This window comes from Cetorhinus maximus, chromosome 5 (assembly GCF_964194155.1).
Source record: "Cetorhinus maximus chromosome 5, sCetMax3.hap1.1, whole genome shotgun sequence".
Classification (NCBI taxonomy): Eukaryota; Metazoa; Chordata; class Chondrichthyes; order Lamniformes; family Cetorhinidae; genus Cetorhinus; species Cetorhinus maximus.
This window is the reverse complement of record NC_135883.1, coordinates 34,218,265-34,245,322: the sequence shown is the minus strand read 5'-3', so window position 1 is coordinate 34,245,322 and position 27,058 is coordinate 34,218,265. Positions and strand designations below refer to the sequence as shown.

Genomic DNA, 27,058 nt, shown 5'->3' with positions numbered 1-27,058 from the left:
CCTATATCCTTAGGGAACCAGGAGGCTCTCCAGTGCACTAGTAGGCACTCCCATTCCATTTGGAATGCCTTTATCAGTCCTAGAGCTGCACTGCAGTGTTAAACCAGTGGCTGCAACATGACTGATGGGCGACTGCTGATATTCAGTGGGGCGTGGGGAACTGCAGACAGCCTAGCCAGGTGATATTGAGCAGCTCTGGTCCCAAAAGGCCAGCTTCATACTTTGCCGCCTCGGAATGGGCAGCAGCATTTTAGGCTGACTAGCTGACAGGCAACAGCAAGGGCACTGGCAGATATGGCAGTGGTATGCAGACCACTGGCTTCATCCTGAGAGCGGACATTAGGTTTGTGCTCCATGATGCCACTGCCACTGCCGGGGGCAATGCCTCAGCAATCCTTTCAATGTTTTGGAGGACAAATTACTGGACTGCTGTGACTCCCTACAAGCCCCTTTGAACACTGGTATCTGCAGCTGTGAAGGCAGCAAGCTGAGCTTGCATGACCTCAGTCTGAGCTTTCATGACTTCCATCTGAGTTTGCTAGACAGCATTCAGATGTTGGCTGGCTTCTGCTGCAATGGAAGCTGAGACATCAGTCATCAGATGTTGATCATGCTTGGGTCCACAAATATTCTTATGGAGTTGTCCACCATTTCCATGCTGGAGTGGATGGGTTTCATGCTTTGCGTAAACCTCTGTACCAAGTCACTCTCCTGGATAGCACCCATCAGCTAACACCTATACTACTGCTCTCTCTACAGGCCTCTCATGCCTGGTGTGTCACCAAATTCAGATTGTGCCTCTCAGCCATCTTCCAAAATATACACAGTGTTAATATTTAACACTACAAGTGTGCGATCAAGTCATGGGGGTTCTTCTTCATCATGGTCTTATTACTCTCCACCTCTTTCTTTTCCACTATTACCTGGCCAGATGGGATGGGGGCGGGAGAAGCAAATGGTGTATACTTTCCCTATCTGTAGCTTGTAAATTGGAAGAGATTGTGAGATGAGGGGGAAGTGGGATGTGAGAAGAAGAATTAGGTATGATGGCCTTCATTGGTTTCAGCCTTGCCCATGTCCACAGCCTCAGTCATGGCCACTCAAATAATGGTGGCCACTGTCTCCTTCAGTGGGAAAAGGGCAGGTAGCTATGCCTGTCCTCCTCAGTTAACTGCTGCTGCCTCTGGTCTTCTTCCATCTTATCCTGCAAGAGCAAGAGAAGTGTGTCAATGAGTACGGTACATAGTGTTGGGTGATGTCACCATCATGGTTGAATAGCTGACATTGTATGCAAGCTGTGAGACACTAATGTGAGGATGGTAGCAGTGCTAAGTGTGTGAGCGTGAGATGAAGTTATGACTGTTAGGTACAAGTCATAATTGATAGAAATTGTTGATGGATGCTTTCAAGCTCTGCAGACCAAGAGACCAATTTTGGGCATTTGGTCATTTTCTTGACATTAGCTGAAAAGCTCTCGATGAAGTGACACACAAAGGAAGACCACATGTATGTCATCGTCAACTCCCCACTTCCTGAAATAGCCTGCGTATCTGCAGTAAAGAATATGTGCCATGCCAGTCCAGCATTGCTGACACTAGGATAATCCTTGAAGTCTGGCATCATTCTAAAGTTATTGCTATTCTAAAGCCAGGAAAACCAGCTCGCAATCCCATGAGCTTCTAACTGCTTATAATTAACTGTGTGAAACTGGTTTTGGAAGCCATCCTCCCAACTGAGCAGACAGCCTTCAGAGAGTAATGAAGCTGCTTTGTCCTTTAAGACATACAGGCTATCTTCAACACCTACCAGCACCTCACGATTTTGCACCCTATATTCAGCTGTGAAACCACTCAACAGTGCACTTAGTGGTGATTGTGCTCTACAATCATTGAAATGAGCAGGCAGCTTGCATTTTGTTTGCATCGAAAGCAATGGGCACATGTTAATTATGCATCATGATCCCTGCACCCATTTTTGCATGTTATCAAACTTCATGGCCTGTGGATGCTGGGATAATTGGCACTTTCAAAACTGAAATTGATAGCTTTTTGTTAAATAACAATATCAAGGGGTCATGGGGCTAAGGTGGGTGAATAGATTTTGTGTGTAGATCAGCCATGATCTAATTGAGACCAATCTTCAGGTGGTGAATAAATTACTTTTGTTCTTATCGTCCGATAGAATAAGAAAATAAATCAACAAGAATTCCATATTGGAACTCGAGTTATGCTTAATGGTATTACCCATTTACCACAAATGTGTTTTTGTAAATTCCTGTGCCACATTCCCACAGGCTCAGAAATTAACTTCTTACCAATTCCTTTGTAGTAATTAAAATTCTGATAAACGTAGGACTGTGGCTTTAAGAATAATCCTGTGTTGTAAGATCACATGATCTGTGTAAACTATTGGGTTAGCAGCACGGGGGAACCTTTAGGAGAGAGTTCTTCTTTAGTTATAGAGTTAGATGCACACATGTAGCTGCTGTTGTTTTGTAAGTAAAGTTCAAAGTTTCCACCAAGAAGAGTAGCCTGGAAACTCAACTCTGTAACAAACTGGCGACAAGGATAAACCAGATCCGTGCTGTCCCAGCGATTTTGAGTATCTAAGATAATCAAAAAGAAAGGAGGATATATTCGTCTGAGATGCCACAGTTTGGCAGAATCGATCCCTTTGAGCCAGCCACAGATGACTGGTCTCCATATATAGCACATCTTGTGTTCTACTTTCAAGCCAACAAAATCACGGGGAGCAAAAGAGGAGAGTGATTCTCCTGAGTATTTGTGGGAGTAAAACCTACAGTTTAAGTTGAAGCTTGACAGCCCCCAGTGCCCCAGATTCGAAGACTTTCAGTGAATTAGTAGACCTGGTTAAGGGCCATTCCCAACCCATGTGCTCAGTCACAATGCAGAGGTTCAGGTTCAATTCACGGAATAGAGCCCCTGAGAGAGACCATTGCTACCTACGGGGTGAAATTTAAACAACTAATGGAAAATTGTGATTTCAGTGAAACCCTGAATGACATGCTCAGGGATCATTTGGTCTGTGGCGTGCAAGAGGATGCTATTCAGCAAAGATTGCTGGCTGAAGTGGATCTTGATTTTAAGAAAGCGTTAGAAATAGCACTTGCGATGGAAAGCGCTGTAAGGGATTCACAAGCGATTCAAGGTGCGCAAAATGGCGCCGTTTTCCTAGTTGGGCGGGAACGGTCAGCCGAAAGTGGCGTGAAAAGCCGGGAGTCTGCTGTGAAGTGGGAAACAGACCCCGCTAACTGAAAATTTAGAGGAAACAGCTTAGCGGCAAAGTCGAAAACTAATTTTTATTGATGTGGAAATAATCATACTCCTAATGATTGCCAATTTAAAAAGGTGGAGTGTTACTTTTGTCACAAAAGTCACATATTGAAACATTGCAAAGTGAGATTTAAACAGGCTTCCAGTCAACAAACGAAGTCCAATGAAGTGTATAGTGTAGAAGAGCCAGAAACAACCAATTCTGACATTTATAAAAACAAAAAACTACTGCGGATGCTGGAAATCCAAAACAAAAACAGTATTACCTGGAAAAACTCAGCAGGTCTGGCACTCGAAACGTCGACTCTTTTCTTCTCCACCGATGCTGCCAGACCTGCTGAGTTTTTCCAGGTAATTCTGTTTTTGTTTTCAATTCTGACATTTATTCACTATTCAACTTGAATTGGGAGGACAGAGCCAATTACTGTCACAGTGCAAGTGAATGGCGAACCCTTAAAAATGGAAGTGGACACTGGTGCTTCTACCACTGTAATAGGAAACACACTTTCAGATATTTAAATAAAGGTGATCGGCAATTAAATTTGGAACAAACCTTTGCCAAGTTGAAAATGTACATAGGTGAAGAAATCCAGGTAAAAGGTATCACCAGACTACCTGTTTATTATAGACACCAAACAGCACAACTACCTGTGATGGTACTAGAAGGTAGAGGACTAAGCCTTCTAGGTCAAAATTGGTTGAGGGAAATTAACCTTGATTGGCCAGTGAGATTTCAAAAAAAGGTAGGAAGAGTTCCTGAGTTGGAAAAGGAACAAGACCAGGTACTTCAGAAAGAGCCTGGAGAGTCCAAAGACTGCAACAGGATGAAAAAGGAATGTGTAACCATTCAGCAACCTGAAGAAATGAAGACTGTCTTAAACAATGACATGGAAGAACAGCAGAAGAAACCCAAGGAGACCCTGCTGAATGACAGAATTCAAGATGAAGTGAGTGAGCTTCACAAAGGAAAGGAAAACCTGTTGAAAGACCTTCATACACTACAGGAATCCCTCAGGTCAAAGTTTGTGCCTCCGGAAAGTTACGAAGAGAAACAGGATGAATTCAACGTCACTCTGAACAAACTGAAGAACCAGTTGGCAGGGAAGACACAGCAATGTTCAAGTTTCCAGGAGGAAGTCAACAGATACAAGAAGGAGACAGAAGAGCTGAAGAATCAGTTGAATGAAGCTAAAGAGACCTTGAAAGCAAAAGTCGTAGAACTTTCCAAGATCCGAGTAGATAGTGAAATCATGGGTAGCTCAACTACCGAACTAAGACAAGCTGAGATTTCACCTGAGAGAAGTCTGGCCGACAGTGAAGCTAAAAAGGTCGAGACTAAACTTTGTGGTAGAAAGAAGGCGGCGAAAAGGAAGAAGGTTCCAAAAAGACAATAAAAGGTGGGAATGAAAAGTTAACAGTTGAATCATTGGAAACTAAACTTGCTCGTTTCCTATTTCACTACAGAACACCCCCCTCACACCACGACAGGTGCAACACCTGCAGAGATACTGCTGAGGCACCATCTTCGAACAAGATTAAGCCTGGTACTTCCTAATTTGGAGGGGAAGGTGGAGAAAAGTCAAGGAACCAAAAAGCAACTCATGATTTGCATAGCCGTGAGCGATAATTTTCTGTTGGAGAAGCAGTATATGTAAGGAATTTCGGTGGAGGACCGAAGTAAAGTAAGGACCTGATAAAGTAAGCTCTGTTGAATGGATCATTGTTGTACCACGTGGGAGTGAAGGGCCAGATCACTGGTAAGCATGTGGATCATTTAAGAAGGGAGATGCCCCAACAAAATGATGTTCCACCTGTAACCATTGCTGAACCTGTGGTTCCTGTTGAAGTTGCTCAACCAAGGATAGACATACTGATGTCTCTGTCGGAGTGGAAGACACTGAACTGCAAGTGCCTAATGAGGTACCTGATAATGCAGTTCCAGAGAATTTGGTTCCTGTCAAAGAATTGGAAGTCGTGGAGCTACGATGTTCCACCTGGATCAGGAAACCCCACTTGAAAGACTGAACTTGTTATTTCAAGATCTGTGTAAATATTGTAATGTCATGGGCTAAATATCCTTGTAAATACAAAATATACAGAAAACTTAAAGGAGGAGGAATATAGTAATTATATTTTTTATAAATGCAGGACTAGCTTTCAGAATAATCCTGTGTTGTAAGATCACATGATCTGTGTAAACCAGTAGGTTAGCAGCGCAGGGAACCTCTAGGAGAGAGTGCTTCTTTAGATACAGAATTAGATGCATACATGTAGCCGTTGCTGCTGTGTTGAAAATAAAGTTCAATGATTCCACCAAGAAATATTGCCTGGAAACTCAACTCTATAACATCCTTATTTCCTAGTGCCTGTAGAAGGCCTTGCCGAAAATGGCATCCTTGCTGTGGTTATTATATTTATAACTAAAGTAAATTTAAGTTAATATTGAAATGTAGAGCACTTAGTCTATTGTGACTATCTATTTTAATTGAGTATGAATTCTACATATTAGTGTTATGAGGTTGGGACATTAAATATGCTTGTTCTGACCTGATTAATCTGAAAATAATGAATTCATCATGATCTTCTGAATTTAGAAAATGAACAATTTCCCACAAGCTGTCTGTTTCTTGATTGTACCACCCAAGCAGTGCTTAACAGCCACTACATGTCACATGGACATAAATGAATCTTCAAGCTGTCATTAGCTCACCAACTACAACATGGCTTGTTTTAATGATCACTGCTTGCAAGTGGTCAGGCCTTTGTTTAGGATAAAGGACAGGAGGTCACACACTAACATAGTTCAGCCAGAGAATGAATTCAATGACTAACTGGTTGTTCCATGTGTTTATACTTATTTGTATTTGTGGATCAAATGTCAGTTTTTGAAAATTACTGTTTAAATCTGTGAGGACCTCCAACGTTTTGGAACAAAAGTTCAAACCTCATCTTTTGCTACTTTTTAACAATGTGTTGAAGTCTGCCACTGGAGAGATGTTAAATCACTCTCACTTGACTATATTCATTTTCTTTATTGTACTATATAATTTTAGTTAAAACAGAGCAGTTAAAGCACAGGTCCATTCATTGGCCACAATCAACTCCAATTTCTTTTGATTTACTCAACATCCTGACTTAGCCATGTATCACTAATCCTTCACTTGTTGCTGGGTGCAGCATTTCAAAGATATGGCACCATGGGGCACCACCTCTTAGGGTACCTAGGGATGGGAAATAAAAATACAGCTTTGCCAATATTAAAACAAAAATACCTGGAAAAACTCAGCAGGTCTGGCAGCATCTGTGGAGAGGAGCACAGTTAACGTTTCGAGTCCAAATGACCCTTCAACAGAACCAAGTAAAAATAGAAGAGAAGTGAAATATAAGCTGGTTAGTGGGGGAGGGGGGGGGGGTACAAGTAGAGCTGGATAGAGGGCCAGTGATAGGTGGAGATAACCAAAAGATGTCACCGACAAAAGGACAAAGAGGTGTTGAAGGTGGTGATATTATCCGATTCCCCCCCTTTTTTTTCCAATAATTTATATAGATTTTTCTTTTCCCACCTACTTCCATTATTTTTAAATGTATTTCCAGCCATTGTTTTATCTCTACCTTTTAGCCTTTTTTGATTCCTTCACCCCATCCCACCCCAACTAGGGCTATCTGTACCTTGCCTGTCCTGCTTTCTACCCTTAATTAGCACATTTCTTAGATAATATCACCACCTTCAACACCTCTTTGTCCTTTTGTCTGTGACATCTTTTGGTTATCTCCACCTATCACTGGCCCTCTATCCAGCTCTACTTGTCCCACCCCCGCTTAAACCAGCTTATATTTCACCTCTCTTCTATTTTTACTTAGTTCTGTTGAAGGGTCATTCGGACTCGAAACGTTAACTGTGCTCCTCTCCGCAGATGCTGCCAGACCTGCTGAGTTTTTCCAGGTGTTTTTGTTTTGGATTTCCAGCATCTGTAGTTTTTTGCTTTTAGCTTTGCCAATATTGTTGCTTTACTTAAAGAAGCTCACGAGCCTACAAGAAAAGTTTCGATTGGACTTAATACCAAAATGTCAACTGCTGCTAATTTTTCACAAATCAATCTAGATCATATTCAACTACACAATTTCTGGTTATCTCCACATATGAATCACAGGATCAGGGAATCTTAATGGCACAGAAGGACCGGCTCTCCAAATGAGTTTTATGACTTAGTGCCATTGCCCTGCCTTTTCCCCGTATCTCTGCACAGTGTTTCTATCCAAATAATCATCTAATGCCCTCTTGAATGCCTTGATTGAACCTGCCTCCACCACACATATGCTTTTGTAATTTATCTTCATCATTTCAGTGAATCACCTGTCTAGCTTAACTTCCTTGCGTGCATGCATGTTTGACAAAATTGTGTGGGGAATGGTAGCCAGTCCTGTAGATTTATGGAGACAAAGTTGGAATTAATTTTTATTGCTTGGAGATTACACTTCCCATATGTCTATTTCCTTGAAAACCACAAAACAAGTGTTCTTGGTAATAATCAACATTTCTGAAAGTCTTGGGAGTAATCTCATGAAGTTATATGAAATAAAATAGTCGGAGAGATTTTGTTGAACCATTTACAAATTTCTTTTTTGTTTTTTGCAGGACCTATTGGTGAAAAAGGCCAAAAGGGTACAATGGGTCGCCCTGGAAAAATAGGCCCAGCTGGGTTAAAAGGTACTTTAACATTCTATTTGCTCTTTGTAAAAAAAAAATTGGCGCATAGTCCAACTAAGCAGCTGTGTGGATTTTATGAAACTCCTTGCCAAACAGAATTTTCTATGATATAACATTGTCGTCTCATATTTTCCATCATTAATCATTGTTTTACCCCCATCAAAGTGACTGGTCGAGAAATTGGGATCATTTGTGCAATTGTTGAGCATTACAATTGCCTTTAGGTGTTCAAGATAGGGTTGCAGCATGTGAAAACATTTGTCGGGTGAATCATGCCAGACTTCATATTGGTGAGGGTGTTATATCCTGCGGAGTGAATGTTGGCTTGAAGAATACAGAGCAGGCAGATTCTGACGACAATCAGTGTACCATACTGATCTGACATCATAAATGCCATTTTGGAGCTCCAGCTAATGCCTTCTTTTAACCTAGAATAACTCAACATGTGGTCAGCAATAGGAAATATCCCCATCCCACCATGGGATCACCCATTACTTACTGGTTAATTATTGATTGATACACCCTTGTTGTTATGATCCTACAAATGTTTGGTGCTTTTGTATAGCTGTTTCAAGTTTCAAAAGTCTACAGGTAGTAGTGTGGCAGGTGCTGAAGGACTTCTTGCTGATTTCAGCGTTTGTGCACAAACCAGTTGCTCCAAGCCTTGGCTGCACTGGTAGACATTCCCCTTGGAATAGAGCATGACTTGGAGAATGATCAGAGGTCACACAGAGCAGGACAAACTGCTGGAAGAGAAAGGAGGGGAAGAAAACCTTTTGTCAGAAGGCCATTTCTGCCCAGATCATTCAGGGGGAAATTCTGCTACCTGAATCTCAGTGAGGAACAATGTATGAGCCATTTGTACTTCAGTAAGGACATCCACATGGAAACCTGCCACCTGCTGCAGCCACTACAGCAACCAGAGCAGGACAATGACTGCATTGCCAGTGGTTATGAAGGTGACTGTGGCGATGAACTTGTGTGTTTGGCTCCTTCCAAGCTGGAGATATTTGCAATATCTCCCATCAGTGCCTTTTCCGCCCTCCTCCCTCTTCCACCAGCTTGATTTGCTCTGCGAGGCCTCTGTTCATTCTCCATATCTGCTATATTTCAAGGGCAATGCCTACTAGTGCATTCATGTCTGCAAGAACTGGTTTGTGCAGAAGCCTTGCAATAACCAAAAAGTATTTCAGTTCCTGCCACACCACTTGCTGTAGACTTTTACAATTTGAAACAATTATAGAAAGCACCAAATATTTGTAGAATCATAGAAACAGCCAGAAGAAATCAACCAGCATTTGAGTAACTTGTAGGTAGTTGATGATCCCTTTAATGCAACATCCACTGTTACAAAAGCAGGTCAATGAGGCTCTCTGTTCACTGAGAAGCAGGTTGAGCGAGCACATGGCTTTGCTAGGATTGCAGGGTCAATCGTACATAAAACAGGTCAATGAGGCTCTCTGTTCACTGAGAAGCAGATTGAGCGAGCACATGGCTTTGCTAGGATTGCAGGGTCAATCGCGGTGTATGGCACTATTAACATCAATCACATTGCTTTGCAGGCACCTCATGCCAACTCTGCCCTATACTGGAATTGAAATGAATTCCACTTCTTCAGTGTTCGAAAGGTGTGCGACCATAGGTAGCAAATCATGCAGGTCAATACTTGATATCCTGGAAACTACCATGATGCCTTCATTCTGTGATTGTCCCCTTTGCCAGCTGCATTTGAGCCACCATGGCAAACTAAAGTGTGGCAACTGGGTGACAAGGGCTGTCTGCTGAAGACATGGCTAATGACTCTGGTGTGCAATGCAAGTACGCGTGTGCAGCATAGAAACATAAATAGAAAATAGAAGCAGGAATAAGTCATTCAGCCCTTCGAGCCTGTTCTGTCATTCAATATGATCATGGCTGATCCTCTATCTCAATGCCATTCTCCCGCTCTCTCCCCATACCCCTTGATGCCTTTATCTATTTCCTTCTTAAATATATTCACTGACTTGGCCTCCACAGCCTTCTGTGGTAGAGAATTCCACAGGTTCACCACCCTCCAAGTGAAGAAATTTCTCCTCATCTCAGTCCTAAATGGCCTTCCCTGTATCCTGAGATTGTGACCCCTTGTTCTAGACCCCCAGCCAGAGGAAACATCATCCCTGCATCCAGTCTGTCCATCCCTGTCAGAATGTTATACATTTCCATGAGATCCCCTCTCATTCTTCTAAACTCAATTGAATACAGGCCTAGTTGACCCAATCTCTCTTCATACGACAATCCTGCCATCCCAGGAATCAGTCTGATGAACCTTTGCTGTACTTCCTCTATGGCAAGTATATCCTTTTTTAAGTAAGGAGACCAAAACTGCACACAATACACCAGGTGTGGTCTCACCAAGGCCCTGTGCAGCTGCAGTAAGACATCCTTGTTCCTTCCTCAAGTCCATTCGCAATGAAGGCCAGCATACCATTTACCTTCTTAACTGCTTTCTGCACTTGTATGCTTGCTTTCAGAGATTGGTGTACAAGAACATCCAGATCCCTTTGTACATCAATATTTTTCAATCTATCACCATTTAAATAATACTCTGCCATTCTGTTTATCTTACCGAAGTGGATAACTTCACACTTATCCACATTATACTGCATCTGCCATGTATCTTCCCATTCACTCAACTTGTTTAAATCGCCTTGAAGCCTCTTAACATCCTCTCCGCCACTCATATTCCCATCAAGTTTCGTGTCATCAGCAAATTTGGAAATATTACCTGTGGTTCCCTCATCCAAATCATTGATTTATATTATGAATAGCTGGGACTCGAGCACTCAGCACTGCATACGGTGTAAGCCATGCTGCCACACGAAGTGTGATACACCAGACGACTGGTGTGCTGAAACAACACTTCCGCTGACTAGACTGCTCTGAAGAAGCCCTACAGTGCTCAGCAATGTGCGTGTCAAGATTGATCATGGTCTGCTGTATGCTGCACAGCTTCACCATCATGAGAGGACATTGCTTGCCATCAGCTAAACGGTAAACAGCTGAAGAGGAGGAACGTGAGGAGGAGGAACAGCAGCATAAGGATGAGGAAGAAGAAGAAAAGAGAAAGCAACCTGGACAGCCTCTTTCTGGCTGCTTTGTCTATAATGAACTCATCTGAGAGCAATATCAGTAATTGCAACCTGAAATCTCTATTCACCAACAGTCCTTAGTCTTTTCTTTGTCAATGACTGTCAAGGTGTCTGCGTGGTCACAATGCAAAAATAAAAGCCACCACAAAATAAACATTCCAATCAAAATATAAGTGAAATCATGCATGTTGCATGAATAAGTCAACTAATAACCCTCCTCTGTTCCCTGTTAGCCTGTCTTCCATGTGTCTTTGCCTGTTCTAGTGCTCTTATGCAATAGTGCTACCCTAGTGGTTGCAGCATGATTGATGAAAGACATTAATTGGCTGTTGCCTGTGCTGCAATGGAAACTGTGACGTCAGCCATCAGGCACTGCGTCATGGTTGGGTCCATAAATGTGTGAATGGAGTTGACCACTACTTCCATGTCGGAAAGAATAGATTCCAAGCTCTGCACAAATCCCTGTACCAAGTTGGTGCTGAACTCTTCCATGTTCTTTGACATTGACCACAGGCTTCCCAATGCACCAAACATTTCAACATAAAAGCAATATTGGAAATCTGGGAAAAACAAAGCAGAAAATGCTAGAAATACTCAGCAGGTCAGGCAGCAGTTGTGGAGAAAGAAACAGGATTAACAGTTCAGATTGATGACCTTTCATCAGATACCAGCATTTTGTTGTGCATACTCATCACAGTTCTTCTGTAGGTTGCCCCATTGAAGTGTTCATCTGAGTCCTCTGCAGCAGAGCCCTCCGGTGAGCTGGCATATGCTCTATTCTTGTCCCCTGGCCTGGCTGCAGCCCACTCATACTCTATGCCCCACCTCTGTGCTGTCATCTAAATTACGTACAGTGTCAGTATCTGAGCTTGTGACTGCGACTGTGAAATCAAGTGCATCTTCATCACTCTCTTCTTTAGGTTGGGGGGTGGTTCATCCACTGTCTGGCCAGGTTGTATTCCTTGGGTATCTGAAAGGAAAAAGGCACAAGGGTAAGGTTGTGGTGGTAAATCCAAAGAGAATGTGGGATGAAGGGAAGGGGGATGTGCAAAGATGGCTTAGGTATGAGGATACTGTCATCTTTAATGGCTGTGTGTGTAAGCTGTGAGATGTGGGTGTGAGGCTTGCAGCAGTGCTAAGTGTGGCAGGATAAGGTGAAGCATATATATATTATATATTAGGTAGAGGTCCTGATTGGTAAATTGTTAGAAGTTGAGTGATGGCAGTGTAGTGAACTGAGAAGTGTGTGGGATAGTGGTGCAGTTGTTAGCATATGGCACTTTAAGATGCATTCACTGAACTTGATGACTCCTGTGAGGTCATAGTATTTCTGCTGGCATTGCTGATGCAGATCATCAGGGTTTAAGTCCTGGAATTGACCTGCATGGCTATCTGCTCCCATTGCCTTCTGAGCATGTATTGGAAGGGCCTCCTGGGCCTCAGCAGACACAGGATACCTCTCCTCTTTTCCACCTCCTCCACCAACGCCTTTAATGCAGCTTCTGAAAAACTTGGAGCATGCTCTCTCCTGTGTTGTGCAATTCTTTGCCATTTCCCAGGTCAGATTTACTTCTTGCATGACTGCCAACATCTGCTCCAACCACACTGCACCTCCACTTTAAAAGGTGCAGTCTAGCTTTAAGCAGTGCAGGCTGGTTTAAGTTTTGCTAACAAGTTAGAATTTTGGGCCCTGTCCTGATGCACGCAATCAATGGTTAGCACAGTTAATGCTGCCTGCCTGCAGCAATCATTCAAATGATCAGGCAGCACAAAGTTGGCATGTGAGCTGCATGACATTGAACAGATACAGTAATCATGCATAGTGAGTCCTGCCTCTGCTTTCAGGGACGATCGAATTTAGCCTCCATTATTTTGAACCACTTAACTAATCCAAATTAATTAGCCTGTCTCTCCTACCCTGGATACATTAACGGAATCCAATGATTTGCGACTAAGCAATCGAAGTAATCGGTTATGATTTGAGGTCGGAAAAATGGCTCCCTGAATGCAAAAGCAAAATACTGTAGATGCTGGGAATCTGCAATAAAAACAGAAAGATACTCAGCAAGTCTGACAGCATCTGTGGAGAGAAAAACTAAGTTAATGTATTGGGTCTGTGACCTTTCATCAGAACTGTCCGATTCATCAGTCGAGGAATCAATACATTGGGCGATTGGGTTTCTACTTTGTAGCTAACGAAATAACGACGGAGGAGAAACAGGAGGCAATTCTCCTAAGTGTCTGCTGGAGCTAAACCTATACTCTAATCCATAGATTGACGGCTCTGAACGCACCACATTCCAGATCCTTCACAGAGCTAGTAGACCTTGTGAAGGGACACTTTCAGCCTAAACCCTCTATGATCATGCAATGCACATCGCAAAGTTAAAACAGTTAACGGAGCACTATGACTTCGGTGATACTTTAAACGACGCGTTGTGAGATTGTTTAGTTTGCGGCATAAACAATGTCGCTATTCAGCGCCGTTTGCTTGCAGAATTGAGATAGACCTGAAGCGCGCCATGGAGACAGCGGTAGCAATGGAGAGTGCTGAGAGGGACTTGGAGGCTCTGTAGAGTGTGAAACATGGCGCCGTTTTGTAGCTAGGACGGGAATCTGCCGCCGGGCGTGGAGCGAAGATCAGGGAGGCTACAGTGAAGCAGGACACGGCCCCTACCGCTAGAAAAACAAGAAGAAATGCTGGAGGCAGCCCACCAGTAATCCAGAAGTTAAAGTGTTACTATTGTGGGGGAAATCATGCACCCGAAGGTTGTAGATTTAAAGAGGCAGGATGCCACTACCACCACAAAAAAGGGCATATTGTTGAACAGTGTGGGACCAGACCAAGACAGCCATTCAGACATCAGGTCAAGCTAAATGGAGTGCACAATATAGAAGAGCCAGAAGTTACAGAGCCTGACGTTTATTCCCTATACAATCTGAAGGCCAGGAAAACTGAACCAATCACTGTTACACTTCAAGTAAATGGAAAGCCTCTGCTCATGGAGGTGGACACAGGAGCATCACTCACAGTGGTGGGAGAACACATCTTTAAATACCTCCGAGAAGGTACCCAGCCATAGAGTTTGGGGAAAACTGCTGCTCAGTGAAAAAAATACACAGGAGAAGCCACACAGGTGAAAGGCTGTACCTCTGTACTTGTATCATACAGGCAACAGACGGTTCAGCTGCTAATAGTTGTTGCAACTGGAGAAGGACCTAGCCTTCTGGGCCGTGATTGGTTGAAGGAAATCAAACTAAAACTGGTCAGAAATTTTTCAGATCAGGACAAGAAGAAATCCTGAGTTGATAAGGAAATATGATGCTGTCTTTAGGAATGAGATAGAGGAACCAAAGGAAGCAAGGATCCCTCAGGTCAGGGTTGGGCCCATGGAAAAATCATGAAAAGAGGCTAAACAAATGCAGTGCCACTCTGAACCAACTGAAGATACAGCCGGATGAAAAAAAACAAACAACGTTCAATGTTCCAAGAGGAAGCCAAAAGTTACAGAAGAGAGACCGAAGAAAGCATTAGAAGGGAAAGTTATGGAACTTTCCAAGATGCAAATGGTAACTCAACCCCTGAACTGAACCAAGTTAAGATTTCGCCGGGGAGAAATTCGGCCGACTGTGGAATCAAAATGAAAAGTGAGACAAAATCCAGTGGCAAACACAAGAAGAAAAAACAGAAGTCAAATGTGAAAGACCAAAGGAATATGTATCCAGAACCTTTTCTGCAGCTGGGAAAGGATACTTGCAAATTAAAAAGAGGGCTTATCTATCATATTTGGAGTAAAGAAGTTCTGTCAATATTTACATGGTCGACACTTCACCATGGTGTCAGATCTCGAACCACTGTTAGGATTGTTTATTGAAGATAAGGTATCCCACTGATACCTTTTGCTGGAATTCAAAGATGGGCTTTGATTTTGTTGGCATACGAGTACACTTTTATGCACCATCTGGGTGTGCATATAGCAAATGCCGAGGCCCTCAGTCATCTCCCTTTGCCAGATAGTATTACACATGCACCAGCACCTCCAGTACCACACCAATACTTGCGTTAAATTTCCTGGACTCTTCACCAGTCTGTGTGAAACAGATAAAGATTGGACGAATTGGGATCCAATTTTAGCAAGAGTCCGTGAACAAGTATTACAAGGATGGTCAAATGTTCAAGTTCGTGAGGAATTAAAACCATTCTTTGTATGTAGATCAGAACTGAGTTGTCAAGATGGTATTTTATTATGGGGAGCAAGAATTGTTTTCCCTGTCCAAGGAAGAGAACCGCTATTAGAAGAACTTCATAGTGTGCATCCTGGTATTTCAAAAATGAAGATGCTCACATGAAGTTATACCTGGTGGCCAGGTATAGACAGTGATATAAAAAAAATGGTGAAACACTGTCTCCAGTACCAGCAACAGCAGAAGTTCCCCTTTTCAGCCCTGCTGCATCCGTGAGAATGGCCTGGTTGACCTTGTGTTAGACTACATACAGACAGATTATGTATGTCCATTTCTAGGTACTATGTTTCTGATGATTATCGACGCACATTCCAAATGGATGGACGTGTTTGAAGTGAGATCACCACTTCGTCTGCAACCATTGAAAAACCTCACCAGAGTTTAAGTGTTCATGGTTTACCTGAAGTTATTGTGTCAGACAATGGTACGGCTTTCACTAGCACTGAATTCCAAAGATTTGTGACCTAAGTGGGATTTAACACATCAGAACAGCACTGTACCATCCCTTCTTTAATGGCTTGGCAGAAAGAGCAGTACAAACCTTTAAAACAAGCATGAAGAAACTATCAGAGGGAACACAAATTTCAAGATTCCTGCCATTGCACAACTCTTCATGCGACCACAAGTTTAACACCTCAGAGTTGTTAATGAAGCACCGACTTCGTACAAGGTTGAGTCTAGTATTCTCTAATTTAGAGTGGAAGGTGGAGAGAAATCGGGGGAGTCAAAGTGAATCATGACGTTCACAGTAAAGGTTGAGAGTTTACTGTAGGAGAGACAGTTTTTGTTAGAAATTTTGCAACTGGACTGAGATGGGTCCCTGGTGCAACCGTCTCTGAAAAACAAACATTATTTTATCAGTTAGAAGTGGAAAACAGGATTGCTAGGGAACGTGTGGATCACCTCAGAAGCCGAGAAACCCTCTAACAACCAGTTCATCCACCTGAAATCAAAGTTGAAACTTCGACACCTGAGGTGCCAGATCGACAAAGAATAGACATACTGGATGTCTCTGCTGAAGTAAATAATTCTGAACTGCCATTGCCTAGGGATGTCCCTGAAGCTGCAGTTCCTGTGCAAGTCAATCCCATGGAAGAACCTCCAGTTGTAGAGTTGCATCACTCTACCCGAATCCGAAAACCTCCTCAAAGACTAAATTTATAGTGGCATGAACTGTATAGAATTGTATATAATATGGGTTAAGATGTTTTGTGAATAAGAGGGTGGTAAAACAAAAGTAAAGGGGGAGGAATGTAATGATTGTAAATTAAACCATTTCTTACTGTTATGGGGATCATGTGACTGTATAGACCAATCAGCCCTAAGCGTGGGGAATCTTCAGGGTGGGGCTTTTTAGCCTTGGTCTTGGAACAAGCATGTAGTGTCCTCTGAAGTCTGTTAATAAAGTTCACTGTTTCTTACAAGAAACCCATCCTGTGCTCTCCAAGTTTATCACAAATATAGACTGGAAAAGTCACAGGTTTGACCCCCCTGGTCAATACTGAATGAGTCGATTTCAGTTTAATCAGCAGCTTGGTGCTATGTTCAACCCCACTGTTCCCATACTAGGGTGAAGAAATATCAGCCAGAGTTTTCCTGATCCTACGGTGATTCTTGCTTAAAAGCAAATTCTGTGAAATTAAGGGCAGGGAGTGGGTTCATTTGGGATGCTGTCTGTCGCTGAATGATTTTTTTTCCACTTACTAGTTAAGTTCAGCCATGAATAATGGTTGCTTTGTTGAGATACCAGAAGGCTTCTGGTGCTTTGGAACCAATCCAGCTGATGCACTAAAATAGGTACATTATCATCCTACACAGGACGATTTCCCTCTATAAAAATAAAAAAGGAATTATTTACATGATAACTATAGCTCCTGTCTATCAATAATAAGTATTGTATACATTTAAATAAATAAAAATACCATTTAATTCAATTCTTTTAATTGTGTGCATTAGGTCCGATTATCATTTGTTTGAAATTTTCACCACCTAATTTTCTTCTCTCCCCTCCTCCTCACAAGTACAGTATGGTTCTGTAGACACTGGCTGCTCTTTGGTACCTTACCCAAATGCCCATTCGCCATTTGTGAGCAGGCATTCTGTGGTGTCACAGTCAAGCCCACTCCTGCCTCACCCAACATTTATAGAGGAAAACATACTCCCTCTAAGGGTTACTGAACAGCATATCTTTGCTGATTTTCCCACCATCTCTTTAAACAAAACTGAGCTGATAGGAGCTCTGTTACTACAATCCCAGCCAAGGTTAGACTAGATCATGAGCCTTCCTAGTGTGTATGGCTTGGTTCCAAGCTGGACAGTTTGTGCACCAATTGAGCCATCATAGGAGTTGCACGTGTTTGAAAATGTTTTAATTAAAGGGGCAATTTTTTGTTTCTGGCCTATATACCATGTTTAAATAAAGAGATATATGTAACATTAAAAGCCTATCATTCTGGCAAAGATGCATACCCATTGCGAGCACCTATCACCTATTTCCCAAGTTGTTCCACTTTTTGATCAGAAAATCATGGGGTAGCTTGAACCAGAATGTTTAAAATTTGGCCCTGGCGTGAAATGCTCCCTGTCTGGGGGAAAAAGTCAGTTATTTAGCCATTGCATTTATTGTCTGCATGCTGTATATTTTGGCCTGATTAAAGTAAAGACGTGGGGTAATTCTGGTGTGCATTATCCATGATTGTCGGTCAATTTAGTCAGTAAACCTTGGGCAGTTTGTATTAGAATTAAAATACTTTAATTTTATATGATTATTAATAGTTAAAGAGAAAAACGAAGAGAAATTGGAAAGCAGAGAAGTGGAGTTGTTTGGAGCTTATTGGTTTCACAGGCTGAGGAACCAGAAAATTTAAAACTCGGGTGGTAGAGCACCAGTACCGGTGAAAAGGTAGAATTACTTTGTGACTAGCTTAGAAAGAGCCTTTCCATTATAAAACTGAACAAAATAATTAGAAAATTATTGGAAAATTTGAAAACATGATATAAAATTTTGTGGATAGCAGGCATGTACAAACATGTGATTTAAAAATAATATAAATATTTTAACAGTTATAATATTAGTTATATTCAAACTCTGATTAGACCACAGGTGGGATACAATGGGCACTTCAAGTGTTAATTATTTGTCAATTTTGTTTAATTATATGCAGGTGGAGGCCATTAATTGAGCACATATAATGAGACAATATTAAAACTCTGGGGTGTTTTGAGTTAGGAGGTGAATGCTTGTAATATTTCACTTTGCAAATAAATGTAAGATTTAGTAAATATTGGCTCTAATACTATCCTTCACCATCTTGCTTTCCAGATAGCTCTTAATGTTCTATGTCAAAGCTAAGGGGAGAGTTCAGCAGAAATTAAGTTGATACTAAGGGATGAGGTTTTAGCTCTTGGTAGAAACTGAGAAGCTCAAATTCTTATTTCTTAATTTATCAGGAAACAAAGGAGAGACTGGTGATCTAGGACCAAAAGGGGAAAACGGAGATCCAGGTAGAGTTATTGGAAATTCTATTGGGTATAGCCCTGCTTTATGTCAAGTCTGTTTCTTTAATTCTGTCTCTAAGTAATGTCCTGTACAATCTCCTCAGGCTTACCCTGTGAATGCGGCCCACTGAGAAAGGTAATTGGAGAAATGGACATTCTTGTGACACAGTTAACAAACGAACTCAATTTCATTAAAAATGGTAAGTTTGATCATTCATTCTAAGACCTCTTCGCTTTAACATTAAAATGCCAATAACATTTCACCTCTTACTGTCAGATGATATTTACTTTGCCTTCTAGAGCAGTCATCAATCTTTCAAACTGCAACGATTGCAAAGTGCAGGCATATGTGTATTTAAAGCAGTAATCATTTGTTTTAAGGTATCATGCTCAACAGGAAGTTGTACAATTGCTAAATATATTGGGTTAGTGTTTCTGCTTTGGGCATGATTGACAATATGGACACAAATTGTGCTTGAAATTGCTCTGTTTTCCTGAAGTGAAGTTAGAGATCAAGTTTCCACAAAATTCATTTGCGTGATAACAGTGTAAAACTTTCCATGAGCCAATGCCTTTGAGCAGTGAACAGAATGGAATTATTTATTTTTTCCTTGCATTAAAAGATATTCAATCATATGTTTAATGGTGGTAATCTTGTGCAGTTTTATTAAAGCAGTTGAAAATAAACATTTTTAATGTGTTCAGTCCACCACACCTGTGAGTAAACTAATTTTGAATCATCAAAAATTATTTAAAATATTTATACCAAATCATTTACTAGTTTCATTTTGCCCTAGTCAGTTCCTTACTAAATTAAATATTATTTCATATGTAAAAAAAAATGTTTAAAACATGTGACTAGTGTTTGCATTCAAAAAAGAGCTTAATTTGAAAAGCCTCCTCAAACAGGCGCAATCAGCTTGCTCATTAATTTGATTTGGGGGTGTGGCCAGTTTTGTGGGTGGAACCAGCTACCAGCATGATTTTTTTAAACCAACGTTAATGATCGGTGGGAACTTAATTTACGCATAATAAATGTGCTTATGCAATTAAGTCATCTTTTGCGATAGTTTTGCTGACTTCAGTGCAAAATAATTGAAACTCTTGGCCATGAAATTTAGGGGAAGTGGAGAGATATTTAGATCATCCTGATTTAAATCATAAAATTATTAAATTTTACAACATGAACAGAGACTGTTTGGCCCATTGCATTCGTCCTGGCTCTTTTAAAAGAGCTATCCATTTAGTGGCATTCATTTTAACCTTTTTTTGAAATAATTATTTATTTTAAAAGTCATTAATAATTTAACCCCACATTATTTCTGATAAGGTTTCCGTGTCCTAACTATGTTCTGTGCATAATTTTAACAAATCTCCTAATCTCTCCCTTTCTTCTTTGGTGATGATCTTAAATTTGTACACTTTAGTTACAAGCTCACTGACCAGTAGAAACGATCTTTCCAGACTTATTTAAAAAATAATCTTCATAATTTTTAATATCTGCATCAGATTTTCCTCTAGCCGCCTTCTGGTCTAATGAAAAGAACCCAGTTTCTTGTCATAACTATACCGCCTCTCATCTGTAATATTATCTTGGAGAATTTCTTCTGCAGATCCTCCTTAACCATGGCCTAAACAATGGGGAGAATTTTCTCCCCGTCGGGTGGGCCGGTTGGGAGCGGGCGGGCGCAGAGCTGATCATCGCCCACGTTTGGTTGCACGCCACCATTTTAAGTGGGCGGACCAATTAAAGCCCACCCAGGGCAATGCGCACCTGGTAGCACTCCGTTACCTGTGCAGGCGGGGGGAGGAGGGAGAGTCGGGGCCTGTGCTCTTTCACGCATGTGTGCGAAAGAGTGCAGAAATCTCCCTGAGGCAGCTCTTTGCCGCAGGGAGATTAAGTGCAGTTGTAAAGTTGGGGTAAAAAAGAAAAAAAAATTATTCAGACATATCCCCTCATGTGACAGTGTCACATGAGCTGGAACGTGTTTATGAATTTTCATAAAAATTTTTAATTAATAAATCCTTCATGAAACTTCATCCTGCCCGTGGATGAGGTTTCATGCAAAACATGAAAGCTGCTTGGACTCCTCGCCTGCCCGCCAATCTTAAGGTTGGACGGGCAGCCCTGACAATTTGTTTAGTTGGTTGATTAATGGCCTTAACAGGCCTTTGACAGTTCGGCGGGCGCACAGCTGCCTCCGGTGCGTGCCTGCCGAATGGAAGATCGGAATGATGCGCGGTGACGTCGGGATGCACGCCCAACGTCACTCTACGTCATTTTATGCATTGGCGTGTGGGGGCGGGCCCCACACACCGAAGAGAAAATCCTGGCAAATGATTCAAATAGATTGACTATAACTTTATTGCTTTTATATGCCAATTAATAAAAAGTCCAACAATCCTCTGGTTTTACATCTTTATCAACTTATTCTTCCATATTTAAAGATTTATGTTTATAATGAACTTGAACTTGTACTTATATAGCTAATTTCACAAGCTCAGGAATTCCTAGAGCATTTTATGGCCATTGAAGCATTTTTGAAGTGTTCTCTTGTAATGCAAGATGTGGCAAAGTCTCTGTGCTCCTCTATTCCTTTAAAGTCTTAAATATGTACATTCTCTCCACATTCTTGCTCTCAAAATGTATCATCTCACATTCACCGCATTAAATTTTGTCTGACATCTAGCGATCTAACCTAACCTAACCTGTTTACGTCTTCCTGAAATCACTTGTAGTACTCTTGCACTAATCACACTCCCTATATTTTATATTGTGCCCTTATACCCAAATCCAATACATGTACACATTTTGATATTTCTCCTCCATAAGGACACAGGAGTAGGCATGCCAGCTTAAATCATAATCTGCATGGGGAAATGTGTCTTTATAAAGCTGCTTATATCTTATTAAATATAACAGAAATCAAAGTGCTCACTTTTCAGCACTGCCCTCCCCTGCAGCTGTTGCTGGAGTACGAGAGGTAGAAAATAAGATTTACCTCCTGGTGAAGGAAGAGAAGAGGTACACAGATGCCCATGAGTATTGTCGTGACCGAGGAGGACTTCTTATAATGCCAAAAGATGAAGCAACCAATAGCCTCATTGCTTCGTACATCAGCGAAGCCGGCCTCAGCAGAGTATTCATTGGTGTTAATGACCTGGAGGAGGAAGGCCAGTTTGTCTTTACAGATGGGTCGCCCCTGCAGACGTTCAACAAGTGGCGGAATGGAGAGCCAAACAATGCCTATGAGGAGGAAGACTGTGCGGAAATGGTATCTTCTGGGGGTTGGAATGATGTCACCTGTCATATTACAATGTACTTTGTCTGTGAATTTGATAAAGATATACCTTAATTCAGTCAACTCCTGATGTTGTAGCATGATATTATTCCGCATTCACAATGGATAAATTAGTATTCGTTTTAAAAGCTATGATACCTCAACGTGGGAATGATTAAAGCCACCGGAGTTTTTGTATAAATCTCATTTTTCACTCATGCTCTTAGGTATACAGCACAATTAGGATAAATATATTGAATTTTAGCAGAACCACTTTCTTGTGCTTTATATTTTCAGAGAACAAGGCTAGAAATAATTAGACTTTGGATGATACTGTAAAAAGGGGAAAAGGGGAAGGTCAATAGAAATAAAAATTGGGCGAGATGTACATGGGTGACTGAACTGACATTCTATTTTACACTATCTCACAGAAACAAAATTACCCACACTCATTTGTTGCTTAAATTTCTCTTTCCTCATTTGATATCAATTTAGCCTTTTGATTTATTTTTGAATACTGTAAATGACAAGCTATTAATTGCTGCTTTGGGCCAAACACAATTCCTTGCCCATTTAAAATGAATATTAAAGCAAACTCTTAAAGGTACTTTTGTTATTTTTCTCGCCATTCTATGCAAGACATAAGGGGTTAGAAATTGTTCTTTGCTGACCTCGTTTTCCACTTATTTCAAAGTGAGCCTATCAAAGAATTTCATGCAATAGGACAAAGAAGATCAAAGTATGCTTTTTGGGGACAGCAGAGGTGAGCTATCTGTATCTGCCATTATGCCAGCACCATGTCTGCAGGCTCAGGAACAACTACTTGACAATGACTGAAGCTTTGGTTCACCATTTGCTTCAAGGACACTTCCATCATTGTGATTGTACTGCTGCAGCAGTTAGAGCCACATTCTCCCTTGACTGTCTTGCCTCTCTCTTTGCAGAATGACATGGAGATCATTTGCAGTATCATCCAATTTGGTGCCCACTTATGTATCTCACAAGTGACTGATGCCTTGTTCAGTAAACCCAACTTCCATCTCCTTTCCCACAAATTAGTAGCAGCAGCCTGGCATCACTATCTGATTTATCTGCACTACTGTAATTTACAAAGCAAAAGGAACATTTGACATTATATGGCCAGCATCAACAACAACAATTTGTACTTATACAGTGCCTTTCATGTAATAAAATGTACCAGGGTGGTTCACGGGGGCAATATAAAGCCAAATTTGATGTTGAGCTTCATAAGGAAATATTAAGGCAGGTGAAGAGAAAGTTTTTAAGGAGTGTCTTAAAATAGGATAGAGAGGTATAGAGGTGGAGAAGTTTAGGGAGGGAATTCCAGAGATTATGGCCTTGGCAGCGGAAGGCATGGCCACCAATGATGGCACAATTAAAATCAGAGATGCTGAAGTTGTCAGATTTAGAGGAGATTTCTCAGAGGGTTATGGGACTGGAGGAGATTGCAGAAATAGGGAGGGGAAAGGTCATGAAGAGATTTGAAAACAATGACGAGAATTTTAAAATCTAGGCAATGCTTAACCAGAAGCCAATATAGTCCAGCAAGCACAGGGCTGATGGGTGAATGGGTCTAGGCCTTAGAATGAGGCAGCAGAGTTTTGAACAACTTCAAGTTTGGGGAGAATGTGAGGCCAGCCAGGAGTGCATTGGAAAAGTCAAGTTTAGAGGTAACTAAGGTACAGATGATGGTTTCAACAGCAGATGAGTTGAGTTGGGCATTGTGATTGAGATAGAAATAGGTGGTCATGATGATTGAATGGCAGTGGTTGAAAGCTCACCTCAAGATCAAAAATGATACCAAGGTTGCAAACAGTTTGCTTCAACGTCAGGCCATTGCCAGGAAGAGGGATGGAGTCGGTAGCTAGGGAATGGAGTTTGTGTTGGGGATGTGGCAAAAAATAATGGTTGTGATTCTCCCAATATTTAGCTTTCTCCAATTAAGTATTTCTAAAATTTATTCCCAATATTTAGCACCCTGGTCTAATACCCACTTTTGCCCTTTCCCATGTATACTGCACTCAGCAGTGCTATCTCTTCTGGTGTGTGTCTATTGGTGAGAGTGATGTCAGCTGCTGTGAGGCACTGGTTTGCTCAGGATCACTGGCAGTACTAGTGGGCTGCTCTTCCAGGAGCCAAACAACAGGAGAAGTACATGTGTTTGAAGGATGGCTCCAAAAGATAGCTTCAAACAGAGTTTAATGTTTTTGTGATTAAGGTTGTGTCAACAGGTGGGAAGGAGAATGAGACATAGCAAAAGCAGAATGATACGGACCCTGTGCCTGGCAGGAGACCTATGATTTCAACTTCCCTATTCTTTGAATGCAGATATAGACAAGAATGTCCAGGGTGGCCTTCTGAAAGGAAATTAAAAGTCTTATCGTTTCTGGAACCTCCTCCAGTTGAGTCTGTTCCCTTGCATTATGTACCTGTACTATCTTATTATAACCTTCTGAACAATGTGATGTATCTGGTTACCACTGGTCAGATGTTAATTTCTGTGTAAAGAAAATATCTCACTGATTTTATTAACACAAGTTCATTTTATAGACCCATTATCCTTTGGGTGTAGTCTCTGGTAATGCTGTAAAAAGTGTTGACAAACCTGGTTTCTCTGCTACCTTTCTTACCACCAATGTACTTCTGGCATTGTGTAATTTGGCCTCAACTGTGATTAATGCTACTGATGTTGCCAATTTCTGATACCACTAATATTAAAAATATTTAGTACTGTGATAGGACATAGCTGTCATTTTTATATTAAGTTACCCAGGTTCAGTTGATGTGATCTAGTGAAGGTAATCCCTGTAGACACTAAAATGCCTTGACTGCTTGTGCTATCTCTTAGCAATAAACAATAATCCAGGCAAAAGAACGACAGTAATCTAAAAGTAATACATAACTATAGCACCTCATGTTTTCACTAGAGCTGCATTTCAACACTAACTATAATGGGTGTGGAATAATAAAATCATTGACTTTAACATATATATCTATAATGTCCTTTAGACTTGTATCGCTGGATAAAATAAAATGTGCAAAGTAGAATAAATTCTAAAGAAACATATACTGAATATGGTAATGAACTAAAATGCTTTTTTTGCCATGTTACTTATCTCAAATTGGAAATAAAACTTTTTCTTTTCTGTAGGTCTTACATAATACACTAATATTTATTACACTGCATAGGGAACTTAAATAGAAGGCTGAGGCTTGACCTAATAGCAGTCTTTAAAATATGAATGGTTTCGATAGAGTGGATACAAAGAGAATATTTCCTCCCACGAGGAAAAGCAAAACTAAAAGCCATTAATGTAAGATGCAAAAATTCCAATAGAGAATTCAAAAGAAACTTCTTCACCCAAAGAATCTGGAACTATGCACCACATGGATTGGTTGAAGTGAATAGTGTAAATACATTTAACGGAAAACTAGAAATGCATATGAGTGAGAAAGTGTTACAACCACATGCTTTTTGCAGCCTGTTTCAGTACAGCATTCTGATCTCTGATCTCTCTCTCTCTGCTTGGTAACACAATCTCTTGAACTACCCTGCTGGCTGTTGGCTGCATATTCCAGAGAAATTCAATTAATCCCTGTCTGCTACAGTCATTGTTTTTAGAACAGGTAATTACACTTTGATGTTTCATCTCAGAAACCTTGAAAAGTTTCAGGATAGTGTAAAGCCAGCAGGAGTTGGGGGTCTTTCATGCTCCCCAGGGGATTGAGTGTCTGTTCTGTTTCATCCCACTTGGTGGAATGCAATCATGCGTATTGTAGCCATCTGGCAGTCCTCCATTGTCTTAAGAGGATTTCAATTTATTTTTAAAATCCAGCCAGAAAAAGAAAAATTAGAAATTGTATCTTTTTTAAAAAAGAAAGCACATCCTCGTAACAAAGGGAGTAGATGGTTATGATAGATTTAGATGGGGAAAGATGGGACGAGACTCGAGTGGAGCATAAACACTGGCATGGACTGTTAGGGCAGAATGGCCTGTTTATGTGCTGTATTTCTTATGAAACCCTATGTAATGCTACAGTATTTTGTGCTTTATAAAATGTAATATTGTCTCTTGAACTCCTTCAGAGAAGGAACTTCTTCGTGTCTCTTGTACATTCAACTAACTGCTGTTACTTCTTATATTTGCCGGCCCCATTATTAATTCTTCATCTGTCAACAATCTTGGCCTCGCTACTCCTTTAATCACAAATGAACCTCATAAACCCCCTCCATTGCTCAAGTCGCCTCCAAGAATCACTTTCCACTTTTGTACCAAACATCTATTTTCCCCCTCAATGGTTATAAAACCCAACTCTCTGCAAAACGTGATTGCTGTTCCATTATCCAAGGCCACTCTACTGGTACTTCTTGCATACACCTGGACTGGATACAAGAAAAGCTCTGATGAAAGGTCATCAACCTGAAACGTTAATGCATTTGCACTCTCCACAGATGCTGCCTGACCTGCTGAGTGTTTCCATGATTTTGTGTTTATATTTCAGATTTCCACCCTCTGGAGCTTTATTTTGCTTTAGCTTCAATTATATTGTTTCTACTTACATAAGGAATAAAGGCCAACTTGTGAAATTTGTCATGAGTAAAGAACAGTTAAGAGCACCATTGCAGTTCCTTTGATTAAATTATTTGCCCTTGATCTTTCCCCTTCTACTTTCTTTTGCCTCCTCCACTCTTACACTTGCTTTCCCAACCTGACATTCTCCATTTCCGATGACAATGGATTTTATGCATTCCGCTTTCCTTTCAACACAGGATTGGTGGCCTTGCCTTTAGCCACCTGTTTCCCATTGGGAGTCTCTCCTAAACCCCTGCATCTCTCAACCTCCGCCTCTCCTTTAAGACCATCAAACTTTTGGTAATGCCTC

At 41.1% G+C, this 27,058-nt stretch overlaps 1 protein-coding gene across 2 annotated transcripts in view; it reads left to right on the top strand.

The window, feature by feature from the left end:
• The window catches only part of colec11 (collectin sub-family member 11), a 39,209-nt gene extending 14,299 nt beyond the window's left edge, over positions 1 to 24,910 (top strand). The window contains exons 4-7 of one of the 2 annotated variants that reach the window (XM_078541691.1): positions 7,930 to 8,001; positions 18,825 to 18,878; positions 18,977 to 19,072; positions 21,837 to 24,910. In XM_078541691.1, the coding sequence (XP_078397817.1) occupies positions 7,930 to 8,001; positions 18,825 to 18,878; positions 18,977 to 19,072; positions 21,837 to 22,228 (614 nt within the window). In that variant the 3' untranslated portion in view covers positions 22,229 to 24,910. Of the gene's footprint in view, positions 1 to 7,929; positions 8,002 to 18,824; positions 18,879 to 18,976; positions 19,073 to 21,818 lie in introns of both variants that reach the window. The other variant, XM_078541690.1, reaches the window with a different exon arrangement.
• Positions 24,911 to 27,058: the final 2,148 nt, after the last annotated feature.